This window comes from Leptodactylus fuscus, chromosome 4, assembly GCF_031893055.1.
Source record: "Leptodactylus fuscus isolate aLepFus1 chromosome 4, aLepFus1.hap2, whole genome shotgun sequence".
Lineage (NCBI taxonomy): Eukaryota > Metazoa > Chordata > Amphibia > Anura > Leptodactylidae > Leptodactylus > Leptodactylus fuscus.
Window position 1 is genome coordinate 148,774,476 of NC_134268.1, and position 17,052 is coordinate 148,791,527.

At 40.9% G+C, this 17,052-nt stretch overlaps 1 protein-coding gene across 1 annotated transcript in view; it reads left to right on the forward strand.

Annotated features, from left to right (window-relative positions):
* The window catches only part of SUGCT (succinyl-CoA:glutarate-CoA transferase), a 577,328-nt gene that overhangs the window by 48,166 nt on the left and 512,110 nt on the right, over positions 1 to 17,052 (forward strand). Inside the window, exon 8 of the mRNA XM_075271200.1 lies at positions 2,448 to 2,591. Coding sequence (XP_075127301.1) covers positions 2,448 to 2,591 — 144 coding nt within the window. The remainder of the gene's footprint in view (positions 1 to 2,447; positions 2,592 to 17,052) is intronic.

The following is a 17,052-nucleotide window of genomic DNA, read 5'->3' on the forward strand; positions in this document are numbered from 1 at the left end:
TGAACAATCTTTGTTTTCAGATCATTTGAGAGCGGGCTGTCCATGTTCGGCGACCATCTAACTTAACTGAACTTGAATTGTTTTGTAGAAAGAAATGGTCCAAAATACCTTCATCCAGGATCCAGGAACTGATTAAAAGCTACAGGAAGTGACTAGAGGCTGTTATCTTTGCAAAAGGAGGATGTACTAAATATTAATGTCACTTTTCTGTTGAGGTGCCCATATTTTTGCACCGGTCAAATTTTGGTTTAATGCATATTGCGCATTTTCTGTTAGTACAATAAACCTCATTTCAATCCTGAAATATTACTGTGTCCATCAGTTATTAGATATATCAAACTGAAATGGCTGTTGCAAACACCAAAATATTTAGAACTAAAAATGATTAAGATTAATAGGGGTGCCCAAACTTTTTCATAGGACTGTATGAACAGTACCTACAACACTGATATACTCTGTTTGCCGTACGCCAGTGGTCGCTGCTCTCTATTTCTCTATGACATTACAATATAGTCATCAATTGTGACTCACTATAAGAGGAACAAGAAGCGCACCTTTCCTGCTTTTTTGTTTTCTTTGGAAATATCTATTTGAATAATTTCTATTCTGAATTCCATAGACCTGTATATGAGAAAGTTTTGATATTTTAATGTTTTCTGCTGGGGTGGATTTTAATGTTTTATGTTTTTTAAAGAGGACCTTTCTTCAATTGGGGCACATGCGGTTTTATATACCGCTAGAAAGCTGACACCCTTCCTCACAGCAGCACCTATAGAGCTGTACTGTGAGAGCGGGGAGGAACGCCTCTTCTCTCTCCTCACAGTACTCATCCATAGACGAGTACTGGGGGGGTGGCGTTCCTCACTGCCATCACAGTACAGCACTATAGACGCTACTGTGAGGAAGGGCGTTCCTGACTGACTGTCAGGAATGCTCTTCTTACGGTGAAGAGCTACGGTACCAGCACTGATAGCTCTTTACCCGGGGCACAGATCGTGAAAGCCGACAGTGCGCTGAATTCATGCAAGGTCCTCTTCATAAGGAATAGTAATAAAGTGTATATTTTTAAAAGACATAAAACGCCAGCGTTGTTTTGGTCCAGTTGTATTTAGGGAGTGTCTTTACATTTTAGAAGGCCGTTTATTGGTAGTAATTATAATAGTAGTTTGTGGGTGACCAACCCCAAAATTTCAGGTTCAATCAAACCTGAAATTGTTAGAAAACCCCTATGTATGTGGAATTTTTTAATTTGATTAATGTTGAGGTCGTCCGGGGACATTATACTGTGTGGGGGCCACTATGGGATATTACACTGTATGGGTTTCACTTTTGAACATTATACTGTATGTAGGGCCACTATAGGACATTATATTGTATGAGGGGGATACTATGGGACATTATATTGTCTGGGGTCCACTATGAAAGATCATACCATGTAGAGGGGCCACTATGGAACATTATACTGTGTAGAAGAGCCACTATGGGGCTTAAACATCCTTATTTTGCAGGCTTAAAGTTGCTAAGTATGCATGTGATCTGTAGTCCATCTTGAGGTGGTTATAGCAGAGAGGAGTAGGAGGAAAATGACTGATAAGAGGAGAAACAAGCAAGAGATATGCAAAGTTTCCTTTATTCGCCTACTGATTTGTGCAAGCTTTGTTGACATGACTGTGGCCATTTAAGGGTCCATTCACACGGAGTAACGCAAGGCGTTTTTTGTGCTTACTGCGTTACTCCGTGTGAATGGACCCTAAAACTGTCCAGTCTAAAGCCCCTATTCCACTGCCTGCTACTGCATTGTCTCAGCTTGCCTTAGACAGCCTTGTCAGGTTTTTTTTTTTTTTTTTTACTTTTGAAAAAGCTCCTGATACCAGGTAATTTTTTAGTACCAAGCTAAAGCGGTGCTAGAACATGCCCACATATACTCTGAATCACTGTCCCTACAAATGACAACCAGCTACATAAAGTGGCACTTTCTGCAATAGAAAACAATACATTTTACTAAAACCAAGTTGAGCCAAGAAAAGTGTCTTCATTTTCCAGGGTCTTAATCTTAGATAGGGTTAATACAGTGAAAGTGCCCCACTGAGTGTGAGACTCTCTATGTTCATGTTGCTACTGTGCAGTAAATTTCTGAGCTGTTATTCTTAGAGCAGCAGCCAGGCAAGTTGGCGGCCCCCATAATCATGTAAAGAAAATAGAATAAACAAAAGCATACTAAAAAAAGGCTGTAAAAAGTCGGTTTTCCGTATATGGTTTTAAATGGCAAAACCAGTGTAGGTTATACTTTCCTTTTAAGTGTGGGTTTCATAATGGTGCTTTTAAAGAAGAAATAGTGTGGTGGTGAGCTTATAATGTAATAGAAGCTGCGACTTATAGAAGATTTCTCATGTGAATGAGATTTTTTTTTCTGTACAATGTAATAAAAATAATGTTGATTTTTTTAGGATGGAGATCCTGTCCGTCCTGGGGTTGCTATGACTGACCTTGCAACAGGACTATATGCTCACGGAGCCGTTATGGCTGGTTTACTGCAAAGGACTAAAACTGGCAAAGGAATGCACATTGACTGCAACCTACTTTCCTCACAGGTAATTAAAACTTTTCTTTATTACTGTTTTATTTAGCTGTTATGAATTGGGCACCAAAGTGAAGGAAGTAATATAAAACGTAATTCTATATAATGGGTCATTTACAAAAGTGCAGACGTTTGCATCAAAGCACCTATTGTTCTTTCTCTCTTATGTGTGACTGTACACCCACTTTCCAGTTTTTGGAAACTCCCTCGTAAAATCAGTCTTTTTCCTACTTTTGATGGATCGTTTCAGCTAGAAAGGGACTGGTAGAATGTTTCATATAACATATAATTTCTATTAATGATGATGACAAATTAAACCTACCATATTGTAGAGAAAACACGGCACTCCACAAGTTTCAGTTGTAGAAAAAGTATAAATTTATTGAGGCAGACAATTCAAATATATAATAAAGTGACTTTTCAGTTGTCACACTGCAACCTTCATCAGACAGATTGATTATGGGTGTAGCATGTATGAGCCGATGCCAGGGGAAAGCCAGTGGGCAGGTGGCATTTTCAAACAATCCATGTCTCATGAAGGTTGCATTGTGACTACCAAAATATCACTTTATTATATGTTTTTCATTGTTTACCTCAATAAATTTACACTTTTTCTACAACTGATACTTGCGGAGTGCTGGGTTTTCTCTACAATACTGAATGGGTTAGAACCCTACTCTTGCACCTGTACCAGTGGAGTGACTTGTATTCTCTTACATAATTAAACATACAGTAGTCATTGCTGTTATTCATTGCAAACCATTTTTGCGTGTTTTAAAGGGGTTGTCCCATCACAAGGATCCTATCTATACTGCTTGTTAATGTGGATGTAAGACTTTTCCTAAATACACTGCTTCAGCAAAACTGCTTTGTTTGTCCACTATCTTACTTTATTCAATTCATTGTTGACACAGCGCTTGACTTATCTGCTCAAAAGTCAAGTGATGTATCTGCTGCTCTCAGGGGGGAGGGAAGAGGGGCTAAGTGCACGGAGAGAGCCTGTGTTTCTAGCTATTCCTGTGTCTACACCACGTGACCTAGCTTCCTGCTTTCAGATAGGGGAGAGGAGCTGCTTTCATTTCTTCTGATCTCCCAGTTATCAGGCTAGTTAATTAAATTGTGTTCATTATGGCAGAGACAGGCAGTCTCTGTATGTAACACAGAATGGAGTTGCTGCTGCCTGTACTTCATAGTCCAATATGGGTGGGCGGAGCTACATGCAAATTTGGGGGTGGAGCTAAACGGCAGGTTACATGTGAAACCCCGCCCACCAAATGATGCAAGAAACCATGAAGAAAGAAGATTTTACAGCAGTGAAGACTGGTGTGTATGCGACGTGGGAATACCCCTTTAATGTTTTATGTATATGAATATATGTCACGAACTGAATTCTCTGGGTCTTGAACCCATGACTTCCTGGCTATGTTCTGCGGCCTTAACCATAGTACTATTTGGAATCCTGTTTTGTTCTGTGCTTTACCTTGTCTGGTCTTTTCTGTTGGAGTAATTGGGTTATTAAGATCACCTGTTCTGTGTCCAATCACAGTTTAGCCTGTCCTATATAAACTCACAGCTCACTCCATCCTGTGCCTGATTATTCTGGCTGTCTGCTTCCTGTTGCCCTGAACCTCACCACTACCTTGCTGCTCCTGTGTACCGAACCTTGCTAACGCCTGACTACGATTGATCTGCTCCTCCTGTGTACCGAACTTTGCTAACGCCTGACTACGATTGATCTGCTGCTCCTGTGTACCGAACTTTGCTAACGCCTGACTACGATTGATCTGCTCCTCCTGTGTACCGATCCCGGCAAACATCTGACCACGGTTTCTTCTACCTCTGAGGTACCTTTCCTTCATTTATTACTATTTAAGTACTGTACCGTTTGCCCCACCATTTGGACTCCAAATCTGATAACTAGCATCGTTACATAATAATCAGGCCCAACATGGAGGCCGGAGGGGCGGAGTCTGCTTTGTCACAGCATGCCTTCCAGATCTCGGAATTGCATAACCTTGTGTATGGCCTTCAAGGACAATTAAATGAAATGAAAAGTCAAGTCACTGAATTACAACAACAAGTAAATGAATTGCGTGCAAATTCTGCTGCTGTCAGTACCACCTCTCAAGTTTACCGGATTCCACTACCAGAAAAATTTGGTGGAAAGAGACACTTATACCGAGGATTCCTTAATCATTGCCGGATGATTTTTTCTACGCATTCCTCACAGTTCCCTACTGATAGGTCCAAAGTTGTGTTCATCATTGCCCTGCTAATAGACAATGCACAAGCATGGGCATCACCTTATTTAGAACAGGATGATGAGATTTTGGACAATCTGAAGGACTTTCTTGCAGCAATGGACTTAGTATTTGATGACCCCAATCGTTGCGCCACTGCTGAGGGGGCTCTGCGGGATCTCCACCAGGGAAGACGCTCTGTTGCGGAATATGCTGCAGAGTTTCGGCGCTGGGCTTCTGATGTTTCCTGGAACACCTCTGCACTAAAATGGCGGTTCTATGGAGGACTTTCTGAATCTGTTAAAGATGAACTTGTTAAAGTAGATCTTCCAGCTGACTTTGAGGAGTATATACGGTTATGCGTCCGTATTGACCAAAGACTCCTGGAAAGGAAGCGAGAAAGACGAGGTTATTATGATGCAGGCACCCTCTCTCATTTACCTGAGGGACGGTTTCTCCCAAAGATGCAGACACCTTCTCAAACAGGTTCTGCCCCAGAACCTATGCAAGTAGATGCCATCCGGGGACCAATTTCAACTGCTGAAAAACGTCGCCGCCTTGCTGAAAGATTATGCCTTTATTGTGGACAACCTGGACATTATGTTCTTGACTGCCCTAAGAAACCTCAACGGGCAGTTGCGGCAACTGAGATTCTTCAAATTTGGAATCTTGTCCCCACTGTGCTTCTCTTAGTCTGGTGACACAGCCTCTGTTTTCCACCACACCATGTCCTGACAATATGACCTCTAACCGACCTCATTTCACCTTACCAGTTCAGCTTTCATATGGTTCCTACAAGTTGTCCACTACAGCAATGTTGGATTCCGGTGCAGCTGGAAATTTTATGGACATTAAGTTCGCATTTGATAATCACATTGAGCACAGTCCAAGATCTTCACCAGTTGAATTAATAACTGTTGATGGGTCACCTTTAAATTCTGGTCCAGTTACTCATGAAACTACTGAACTGGAAGTATTGATTGATCCTGGTCATCAGGAAAGGATTAGTTTGAAGTTAATCTCTTCACCAAAATTTCCAGTAATTTTGGGCATACCATGGCTCAGCATCCACAATCCTTCAGTAGACTGGAAGTCAGGAAATGTAACTTTCACTTCTGAATATTGTCAACAAAATTGTCAACTGAAGCAGCCTATTCTTTCCCAGGTAGGAGCTACTGAAAGATCCATCACTATCGCTGTCGAATTACCTGAACCTTATAAGGACTTTAAAGATGTTTGTGACAAAAGGAATGCCGACCAGCTACCCCCTCACCGCACGTATGATTGTCCTATTGAACTTTTACCAGGTGCATCCATACCTTATGGATGCATCTATCCACTTGCAGAGATGGAGCTGAAGGTCCTGGATGAGTACATCAAAGAAAATCTGGCCAAAGGATTTATACGGCATTCCACTTCTTCGGCAGGAGCACCTATATTCTTTGTACCAAAGAAAGATGGCACATTACGTCCTTGTATTGACTACAGAGAACTAAATCAAATAACCGTTAAAAATCGTTATCCTCTTCCGCTTATTCCAGAGTTACTCGAGAGATTACGGTCAGCAAAGATCTTTACTAAGTTGGATCTACGAGGAGCATACAATCTTGTCCGTATACGACCCGGGGACGAGTGGAAGACAGCATTCCGAACACGCTACGGCCATTTTGAATCCCTGGTTATGCCATTTGGACTTTGCAATGCCCCAGCAACTTTTCAACATTTTATTAATGATGTCTTCCGAGATCTGCTGGATCAATTTGTGGTGGCGTATTTAGATGACATATTAATATACTCTGAGAACCTTGAAGAACATCGTAAGCAGGTTACCATGGTTTTGAGCCGTCTAAGAGAGAACCAACTATATATTAAACTGGAAAAATGTGAATTTGAAAAGACAGAAATTCAGTTTTTGGGGTACATCATTTCTACGGAAGGATTGCGCATGGACCCTAGTAAGATCCAAGCTATTTTAGACTGACCTTCTCCCAAGAATGTCAAGGAGATCCAAAGATTTGTCGGCTTTGCAAACTTCTACCGCAAATTTATTAGGAATTTCTCAAAAGTTATTAGTCCGATAACAAAATTAACCCAGAAAGGAATTCCTTTTAAATGGTCTTCAAGTGCCGATGAAGCATTTAACCAATTAAAGACACTTTTTACTTCTGCTCCGATCTTAGTTCATCCTAATCCAGACCTCCCATTTATAGTTGAAGTGGATGCTTCAGATTCAGCAGTAGGAACAGTGTTGTCCCAAAGAGTTGGAGATAAACAGTTGCTTCATCCTTGTGCTTTTTTTTCTTGCCTGATGTCTCCTCCTGAAAGAAACTATGACATTGGGAATAAAGAATTACTTGCAATTAAGAAAGCATTCACAGAATGGAGGCATCTCCTTGAAGGAGCATCTCATGTGGTTCAGGTTCTTACAGATCACCGAAATCTAGAATTTATTAGATCAGCCAAGAGACTTTCTGGTAGACAGGCTAGATGGTCTTTATTTTTTTCAAGATTTAATTTCATTATTTCCTACAGACCGGGATCCCGCAATGGAAAAGCAGACGCCTTATCCCGGATGTGTTCTGAAATAACACAAGATGACACATCCGAGACCACCATTTTACCTGCTAAGAATTTTGTAGGGGCAATCATTTCCAAGGATATACTTCAGAAGATCAAAGAAGGTTATAATGGAGATCCCTTCCTTAATCATCCCCCCACAGATATTGATTTGGTGTTTAGAGATGGGGTTTGGACTCTTGATCAGTGTGTATATGTTCCTGAGACTACTCGATTAGAAATTCTGCGCCTTGTTCACGACTCTAGACCCGCAGGTCACATGGGAGTCGAAAAGACCAAAGAACTTTTGTCTCGCTCATTTTGGTGGCCTAAATATCAAGTGGATGTAAAGAAGTATGTTTCTTCCTGTCAAACCTGTGCTAGGAATAAGACCCCTCGATCCTCACCAGTGGGATTACTTCAACCCCTTCCTATTCCATCTCGTCCTTGGGGTTCTGTTTCCATGGATTTTATTGTTGACCTACCATCTTCAAAAGATATGCGTACAATTCTGGTAGTGGTAGACCGTCTGACCAAAATGGCTCATTTTATACCAACAAAGGGGGTACCCTCTGCTGAAGAGACTGCGGAATTAGTCATCCGAGAAGTTTTCCGCCTACATGGCATACCCGACAATGTAGTTTCTGACCGTGGGGTACAATTTACCTCAAAGTTCTGGAAGAGTTTTTGTGCCACTCTAGGAATTGAAGTAAACTTATCTTCTGCCTTTCATCCACAATCTAATGGGCAAACTGAGCGCACTAACCAAACCCTTGAACAGTATTTGCGGTGTTACACAAGTTATCTCCAGGATGACTGGGTTAATTTCCTTCCTACTGCAGAATTTGCTTATAACAACTCCCAGCATTCTTCTACATCCCAGAGTCCATTTTTTGCCAATATGGGTTTCCATCCTACATTCATTCCCAACCTTCCAATTTCTTCTTCAGTTCCTGCTGTCTCCGACAGACTGTCTACCTTGAAGCAAGTTCAAGAAAAATTGACAAACGCTCTGCATGAAGCTCAAGATCGCTATAAGAAGACTGCTGATAGACATCGCAAGTCTTTTCCTTCCTTTGGTATAGGAGATAAGGTATGGCTCTCTACAAGAAATTTGAAGCTCAAGATACCTTCAGCCAAGCTAGGTCAGAAATTTATTGGACCTTTTGAGATTGTGGCTCAAATTAATCCTGTAGCGTTTCGTTTAAAACTCCCAGATTCTATGCGGATTCACCCTGTTTTTCATTCCTCCCTTCTCAAGCCTTTTGTGGGAAAATCCATTCCCGGGACGTAACTTGCCTCCACCTGACCCAGTTATTGTTGAAGGAGAAGAGGAATATCTGGTAGAAGAGATTTTGGATTCTCGAATTCATCGAAATCGGTTACAGTACTTGATAAAGTGGCAAGGGTGTGGTCCTGAAGACAATTCATGGGAACCCGTAAACAACATCCATGCTCCACAACTGGTAAGAGAATTTCATCAGCGCTATCCAGAAAAGCCAAGCCAAGTACCGTCCAGAGGACGCTCCTGGAGAAGGGGGAGTAATGTCACGAACTGAATTCTCTGGGTCTTGAACCCATGACTTCCTGGCTATGTTCTGCGGCCTTAACCATAGTACTATTTTGAATTCTGTTTTGTTCTGTGCTTTACCTTGTCTGGTTTTTTTCTGTTGGAGTAATTGGGTTATTAAGATCACCTGTTCTGTGTCCAATCACAGTTTAGCCTGTCCTATATAAACTCACAGCTCACTCCATCCTGTGCCTGATTATTCTGGCTGTCTGCTTCCTGTTGCCCTGAACCTCACCACTACCTTGCTGCTCCTGTGTACCGAACCTTGCTAACGCCTGACTACGATTGATCTGCTCCTCCTGTGTACCGAACTTTGCTAACGCCTGACTACGATTGATCTGCTGCTCCTGTGTACCGAACTTTGCTAACGCCTGACTACGATTGATCTGCTCCTCCTGTGTACCGATCCCGGCAAACATCTGACCACGGTTTCTTCTACCTCTGAGGTACCTTTCCTTCATTTATTACTATTTAAGTACTGTACCGTTTGCCCCACCATTTGGACTCCAAATCTGATAACTAGCATCGTTACAATATATGTGCTCATGTAAATGTTTGTACCCACATTAGGTGCACATAGACCAGGAATGGACCCTAGGACATTTTTTATTCCTGTCCTAATTTACAATACATATGTCCAGTTTCTAAACTTGTGTCTCATGATCACTTGATGCCATCACTTGTCCAGCTGTTCTAAAGTCTTAATCCCTTCCTGCTCTGCATCATAGTATTACTTTGCTTCATAAGACAATGTAGCTCTGCACTGTGAGGAACATCCCCCCACCCCTTGACAGTATTCTTCTACAGACTTGTACTGTCAGGGTGACATTCCTCACAGTCCAACCATGACACTACACTGTAAGGCTCGCCTTTCTGACAGTGGGGAGATATCTGGGGGTTCTGATTTTTTTTAGCATCGACATATCTATAATTTGACTTGTAAGTCTCACAACTGTTTTGGTCGCACGACTTCTGTGCAACTTTTTGTCATGTGACACATATTGATGTGTAGCCATAGTCTAAAGTTGTCTGTAAACGATAATTGTATATCTAGCTTTTATTGTACCATTGAAATGAAACGTTTAACCTTCTTTCATTCCGATCTCTATCAAACATGGCTCAGAACATGCGGCTACTTGACCAAGTTGGGTATTATGGAAACAGCCAAATGCGACTGTGCTATGCTGTTTCCCACTATAGAAGTGGAGACATGGCTATAGTCTTGAAAGGTTGAGATTGGAGCAGCCTTTATCCTTATAAGGACCAAGTACTGTATATTAATGGTGCCTGGTTTAAAGCTTCTAGTCTTGTCGGAGAAGGTCAGGTGCCTGGCTGTCAGAGATGACCTATGACCCAGGAGAAGACAGGAGTGCTTTATACCTGCTTCTTTATTCTCATTTCCAGTATACAAAGCACAGAATGAACCCTATGTAGTGAATGCAGGAAGATGCCCAAGTTTGCCTCTGTTTCTGAATCCTAGCAGATCCATTACAGCTCCACCTGAGAATATTGTTATAATATTGTTTAACAAAATGTTTATTGCTGCAGCAGAAAAGACAAACACAATTAAAATGTTGACTCTTTTCTGCACACTCATTGGGGATAATGGCAAATGTGTGGCTAGAACATAATACCATGTCTAGATCTTCTAATAGTATTGCTTTTATTTTCATGAGTGAAAGGTAAAATGGTAATTGTAGTTTTTTATATTTATTAATTTATTCAGTGCAAAAAAAGATGTATCCATCAGACTCTATATTTAGTTCTGTGATTTGAATGAGACTGAGTTGTAGCATAGCAATATGACCAACAGATACGAGGTCAGTGCTGGAGAAGTGGAAGTAAAGCTAGTTTTGGAAGAAAGCAGTCTTTGTTGACATGTACTGTAATAGTACGGCAGATGACCGCACTTTAAATATGTGTGGAGAAGGTAGCTCAGTAGAGGCAGTGGTGCGAACCAAACCAGTCATGTAGGGCAAAACAAAACCCTGCTCATCCGAGCTCTAACAATGCAGTAACAAAAACTAACTATGCGTGTGACTTACTACCAACCACAAGAACAAAACAAAATAGCAAAGTATTGTCTCACAGGGCTCTCAGTGTTTCAGGACAGACCCAGGCACTTCCTCTCCTCCCAGGATCTTCTCAGGGCTGAAGTCTTGACAGGCTTTATAGGCCTTTAATAAGATATAGCGTTCTTCCAGAACTTTCCCTGTCACTTTCTCACATATGGTACCCGCTCAGAGTCCTTTGTGACTACAGGCATTAAGTTGTGTTGCCCGAGATCCCCTGCCTACCTCCCCTCTGGTTCCACCTCCCTCAGCTTATTTTATCTCTTGCTACAGCCCCTGTGTGGGAGCCATCTAGCCTCTATGAAAGCCAGGAACCTTCTGAAAAGCTCAGAGGCATGTTAGAACAAGATCTGTATTGATGTAGTGGTTACATAGACATTTTTCAGTGGACTGTAATATGATGCAATATAATATTTTCAGGATAAATCCCCCTGGGTGAAAGAGGGGACTAACAAAAAAAAAAGTGTAAAAATGTAAAAGTTTTAAAAATTGTTTTATATATATATATATATATATATATATATATATATATATATATACACCGCTATATATTATATATTTACCGCTAGAATTCAGAGCGTACTGTCGGCATTCGTGATCAGTTCCCCCAGTGAAGAGCTGTCAGTGCCGGTACCGCAGCTCTCTACTGTCAGAAGGGCATTCCTGACAGTCAGTCAGGAACGCCCTTCCTCACAGTAGTGCCTATAGCACTGTACTTTGAGAGCGGGGAGGAACGCTCCCTCCCCTCCTAATAGTACTCGTCCATAGACAAGTACTGGGGGAGGCGTTCTTCCCAGCTCTCACAGTACAGCACTATAGGCGCTACTGTGAGGAAGGGCGTTCCTGACTGACTGTAAAGAGTTGTAGTATCGGCATCGATAGCTCTTCACCTGTGGCACAGATCATGAATGTCAACAATGCTCTGAATTCAGCACACTGTTGGCTTTCTAGCGGTATATAAAACCGCATGTGCCCCAACTGATGAAAGGTCCTCTTTAAACATTCAAGAAATATTCAATTTCAAATCTCCCTCTTTCCCTGGAATGCATATAAAATACATAAACACAAGCATTCCCATGTCTGAAAATCCCCAAACTATAAAAGCTAAAAAATATTTATCCAATAAGATGAATATCATGACATTAAAAAAATAAATACATAAAATAAAATTAATTTCTCTCGTTTAACCTCCCCAATAAATTGAATATTAAGTGATCAAAATGTCCCCAAAAGGACTTTGTGTTGCAGATAATGACACTTTACACAGAAACAAAAACATTACAGGTTGGCAAATTAAATATTTTCTTGTATTTTTCAAAGTTTTGGAAAAATCACAAAAGTTATGGCTGTTGGAAGGCAGGCAGTTAAGTGCAAAGGAAAAGGAAAATGGCTGCATTCTTACTGCCACTCATGAAATACCCCCCGCCCAGGGTTACAACTGGGGATATGCCACCCCTATATTTTATTCATGTTCCCTAAAAGGGCTTAGGGCTAGTTCACACTAAGAAGCGAGCTGCCCTTTCTTCAGGCAGATTCCGCGGCTGATTCAGCCTCGCGACACCACCCTCCGAACAAGGCCCATTCATTTGGGCCTAATCCAGAGCAGAAAGCCGTGACGGGATGCCACTGCAGTGCAACAGAATGTGTATCCGCAGAACCCCGTGTGAACTAGCCCTTATGGTAAAGGGTTGTCCATCTCTTTCTTAAGTATTTATAGTATATATAGTATTTAGCTTGGTAAAAGTAAATATTTGGAGATTCTGCTCCCTCAGGGATATACTTTTATATTAGGTGTGTCTGATAATCAATTATAAATTGTTTCGTAGCTAATCCAGCTAATGACAGACTAATGGACTAATTTTTCTCTACTTAAATTCTTAGAAAATATTTACATTTGAGAAATCTATACATTTAACTAGGTGTCTGTACATAGCCTCTGCATGCATTTGCAGAAAACAGATATTTCCCAGAACAGTCTGAATCACTGGTTTACAACACAGGGCATGTTACTACCCCTACAATACAGTTGTGTAACACTTGCTGCAAACTCTTCTGGACAACAAACTTTTGTTATCTTCTCATGAATCATCAAAACACTTTCTCGTGTCTGAGAAACTACAACATGACTAATCCTGGAGATTTTGAGGACACCTTGCTGCGAACATCTGGAGATGGTTATCAGCGATTAAATAAAGAAAATGCCTGTGTAAAGTAAGTATGTCATGCCATCTTACTATTGAAGATCCATTTGGTATTTATTTGGAATATGGATTACACTGCTTTCAGTTAACCATTTTGGCAAAGAATCTGTTAGTTTACTTTTCTGCTTTGTATAATCTAACATTCCTTTTTTTGTTTAATAGTATGGCCATTCTCAAACAGAGTTGGTCATCTTAAACCTTCAATGATCATGTAGTGTGTGTATGTTTAGCACTGCTGAATGTTATTTTCTCTGCAGTTTCAGTTTAATATATGCTCGTCTTTGAAGTCTGTTTTTAAATGGTGCATTTACTTATAAGCACCATTTTAGAGTTATGTACGGATAAATAACTTGGTAAATACAGTCTGTGTTATAGTTCAGGGCTAGGCTAGGTTCATAATTTTATCAGTTTCTATTACAAATAATTGACAAGATAACAAGCAGATACTAACAACTGATGGTGGAATTAGATCCACCTCAAAATCCTGACCAAAAAGACGGCTCCCATTGAAATCAGTGGGAGTCGGTCAGTTCTTTTTTTCCGGGAGCCGTTTGTTCTGGCTCCCAGAAAAAGAAACGAGATGCCCATTCTTTCAGGCGGAGTAGCCTCGCGATATCCACCTGAAGACACTCCCTCCTCCCGACCAGGCCCATTCATTTGGGCCTAACTGGAGCAGAGTGCGCTACTGGATACCGGTGCACTGCACTGACATCTAGTGGCAGGTAACCGTATTTTATTTATATATTTATTTACCAACTGTTCCCTATACATGGAGTTTATATGGAGTGTCAACTATTATTATTTTGTGAAGATTATGCATTAAAACCCTTCTTGGCACTTTGAAAAAGTGTGTTCAGCAAATAATTTTTTTATGTGGATTTGGGTTGGAGGACCCGTTTTGCCTGCACCACTATCCATAATTGTTTGAGGGTGCGGCTCCATTGTTTGTATTTTACATTATGTCAGTACTATAAGACATGATCAGTTGTTGGGAATGAGCACTTTTACAAGCCTTCCTTTCCAACAATTACATGCTAAATTGTATTGTCTAATAGGGCTTTTAGCTGAGTTTTGTTAATTTATTGGGACAGCAAGTTTTCATTTATATTCCCTTATTTTTGTTCAGATAATTGACATGCTGAGATTTTCAAAAACACAGGCATTTTTTTTTAAAAAAACAGCTTTTAGCTGAAGCTCCACATTGCGGAAATGCAGAATTTTTGTTGCAGATATTGCTGTGGTTTTTGTAGCCAAAGCCAAGTATGTCTACAAAAGGATTGGGAAATATATAGGAAGCTATTATACTTCTCCCTTCTGCTCAATCCACTCCTGGCTCAGCCCACAGCAAAATCTTCAATAAAAACAAACTACGTTTCCACAACATGGGGCCTCAACCTTGCAGGGGCTTTTGGAAAGCACAGCTTTTCGGGTGCGTTTTTTTTCTGCAGTTTGTGGATGGGATTTACCGTTATCCCATCCATTTTGCAGGTACTGCAGCATTTTCTGCTGTGGTATTTTTGCCAAGGCACTGTATTTTCACAATATAGGGATTCAGCTTTAGGCTGAGGCCACACGTGGCATGCCGCAGTTAAAAAGTGCTGCAGGAAAACCACAGTGGCAACGCATCGCGGTTCTTCTCGCAGCGCTTTTGACAAAAAGTTTGCAGAGTTTTCTGCTGATTATCTGTTTCATTATACCTATGGGGAAACTGCTGGTGTTTCTGTAGATGTAATTGACATGCTGCGATTTCCAAAACCGTACCATTTATAGAAATTGCTGAGTGTCCACACCGTGGTTTTTACAGCAAAGTGGGCATGGGATTCACTATAATCCCATCCAATTTGCTCTGACTGTAAAAAAAAAATCGCGGCGTTTCCATGGAATATTCCAGGTGTTTAACAAAGTTTTAGTTATCCAAAGAGCCCTGAGACAAAGCACCATAGATGAGTTTAATTGAAAAACAAATCTTTATGACACAAATCCAATTTGCATAACAATTTCGAACACGGAGTATGATAACTGAACATAAAGTAATTTTTCTTTTTTAGAGTTCACCAACAAAGATTGCTGAAATTAAAGCAATATAGCTTCTTAGGGATCGTTCACACTACCGTCGGTGTCCGACAGGTAGTGTCCGCTCCTAGTGTCCGCTCAAAATCTGTCACGGACATTAGGAGCGGACACTAGCTGTGTCCGTGACACCTGTCATTCATTTCAATGGGCATCGGGTGCGTTCTTTTGCACTCCGTGCCCGTCCTTCCCTGTCTGCATGTAAAGATGTCCGACTTCTCAAGTGGACAGAAGAACCTGCAGGGTCCGTGACAGATTTTGAACGGACACTAGGAGCGGACACTACCTGTCGGACACCGACGGTAGTGTGAACGCTCCCTTACAAAAGTGGTCAGAAATAATTTGGCAATATACACAGTCCAGTCATATTAATGTGACCACCACCTACTTTTGATATCAACGTTAAATAACCAATCGCAGAAGGCATGTGTCATCAGCCATCTGGGTGCACTCATCATTGTGGAAGGCACGATGGATCAACACAAGTATGCATCTATCCTTGCGGACCATGTTCACCCCTACATGCAGATTGTTTTTCCTCAGGATGATGGCATCTACCAGAAGGACAATGCGACGTGTCATAAAGCTCGCAGTGTACATGCGTTGTTCAAGAAGCACCTGGATGAGTTTACCGTACTCCCTTGGCCAGCAAATTCCCCGGACTTGAACCCAATCGAGAATCTGTGGGACCACTTCTATCGGGTTGTTCGCGCCATGGATGCTCAACCGCATAACCTAGTGCAGCTGGCCACGGCACTGGAGTCGGCATGGTTCAACATCCCAGTGACATCATCACAACATCCCCTCTTCCTGCACGTCTCTCAGTGGTCCGCTCTGCGAAAGGTGGTTATTCTGGAATTTGACAGATGGTCACATTAATGTTACTGGACTGTGTAGAATCAATGTAGTTCAATGTGTAAAGCACAGTATAGTTGTAAAAAGAACAATGAGAATATCATTTGCCAGATAGCTAAGTTTTGCGTTAATGAAGAATAGTAGGCCACTGTTCATATGGCATTTTATTTCCTTGCAATCTTATAAAAAAAACTTGTAAAACCATAGTGAGGAAATATATACGTTGCTTTAATTAAAATTTATATCATTTCTTGTACTGTGCTTGTACTATATTAAATTATGCTGATACAGACACTATTTTCACATGCAATAGCACTTTTTACACGTCTTGTACAAACTGGTATCCATGAATGACGATATAGTACCGTAACTCTTTTACCTACAGAAAAATAAAGTGATGTAGTCATGTAGAAGTCTTGTCAGAGATAGTAATTTAGAAGGGGCATCTAATAATCAAACTACGTGTTATCCATATGTTTACATATTGAGGATGTCTCAGATTCTAGTAATGTAAGGTGGGCCTGTGGAGTCAGAGTTGGGTTCAGTTTTGGGTGGAGTAGGCGTTGGAAAAAAGTTTCCAATTCCAGATTCAAAATGTAAGGCTCAATTATTTTTAATATGCAATTATATGCATATTTGGTTGTGTATTTGCTTTGATAGTTGTTCAATCACCACTTATGTTGTGCTTATTGTACTTATTAGAGAAGAATTGCAGCTTCTGTCTCACCAAGGCTGTCAGTCATTTATGAAGCTGAAGTCAGGCTTTGCTAATATTAGACTTAGTAGGCCAAAGCACCTACTCTCAGACTCTCAGTTCTGATATTAGGGGCTAAAAAATAAAGTGTTGTTTATTGGCAGATCGGCTGTTACTAAGCAATGGATAAGACTAAGTTCACATCTTCATTGCAGT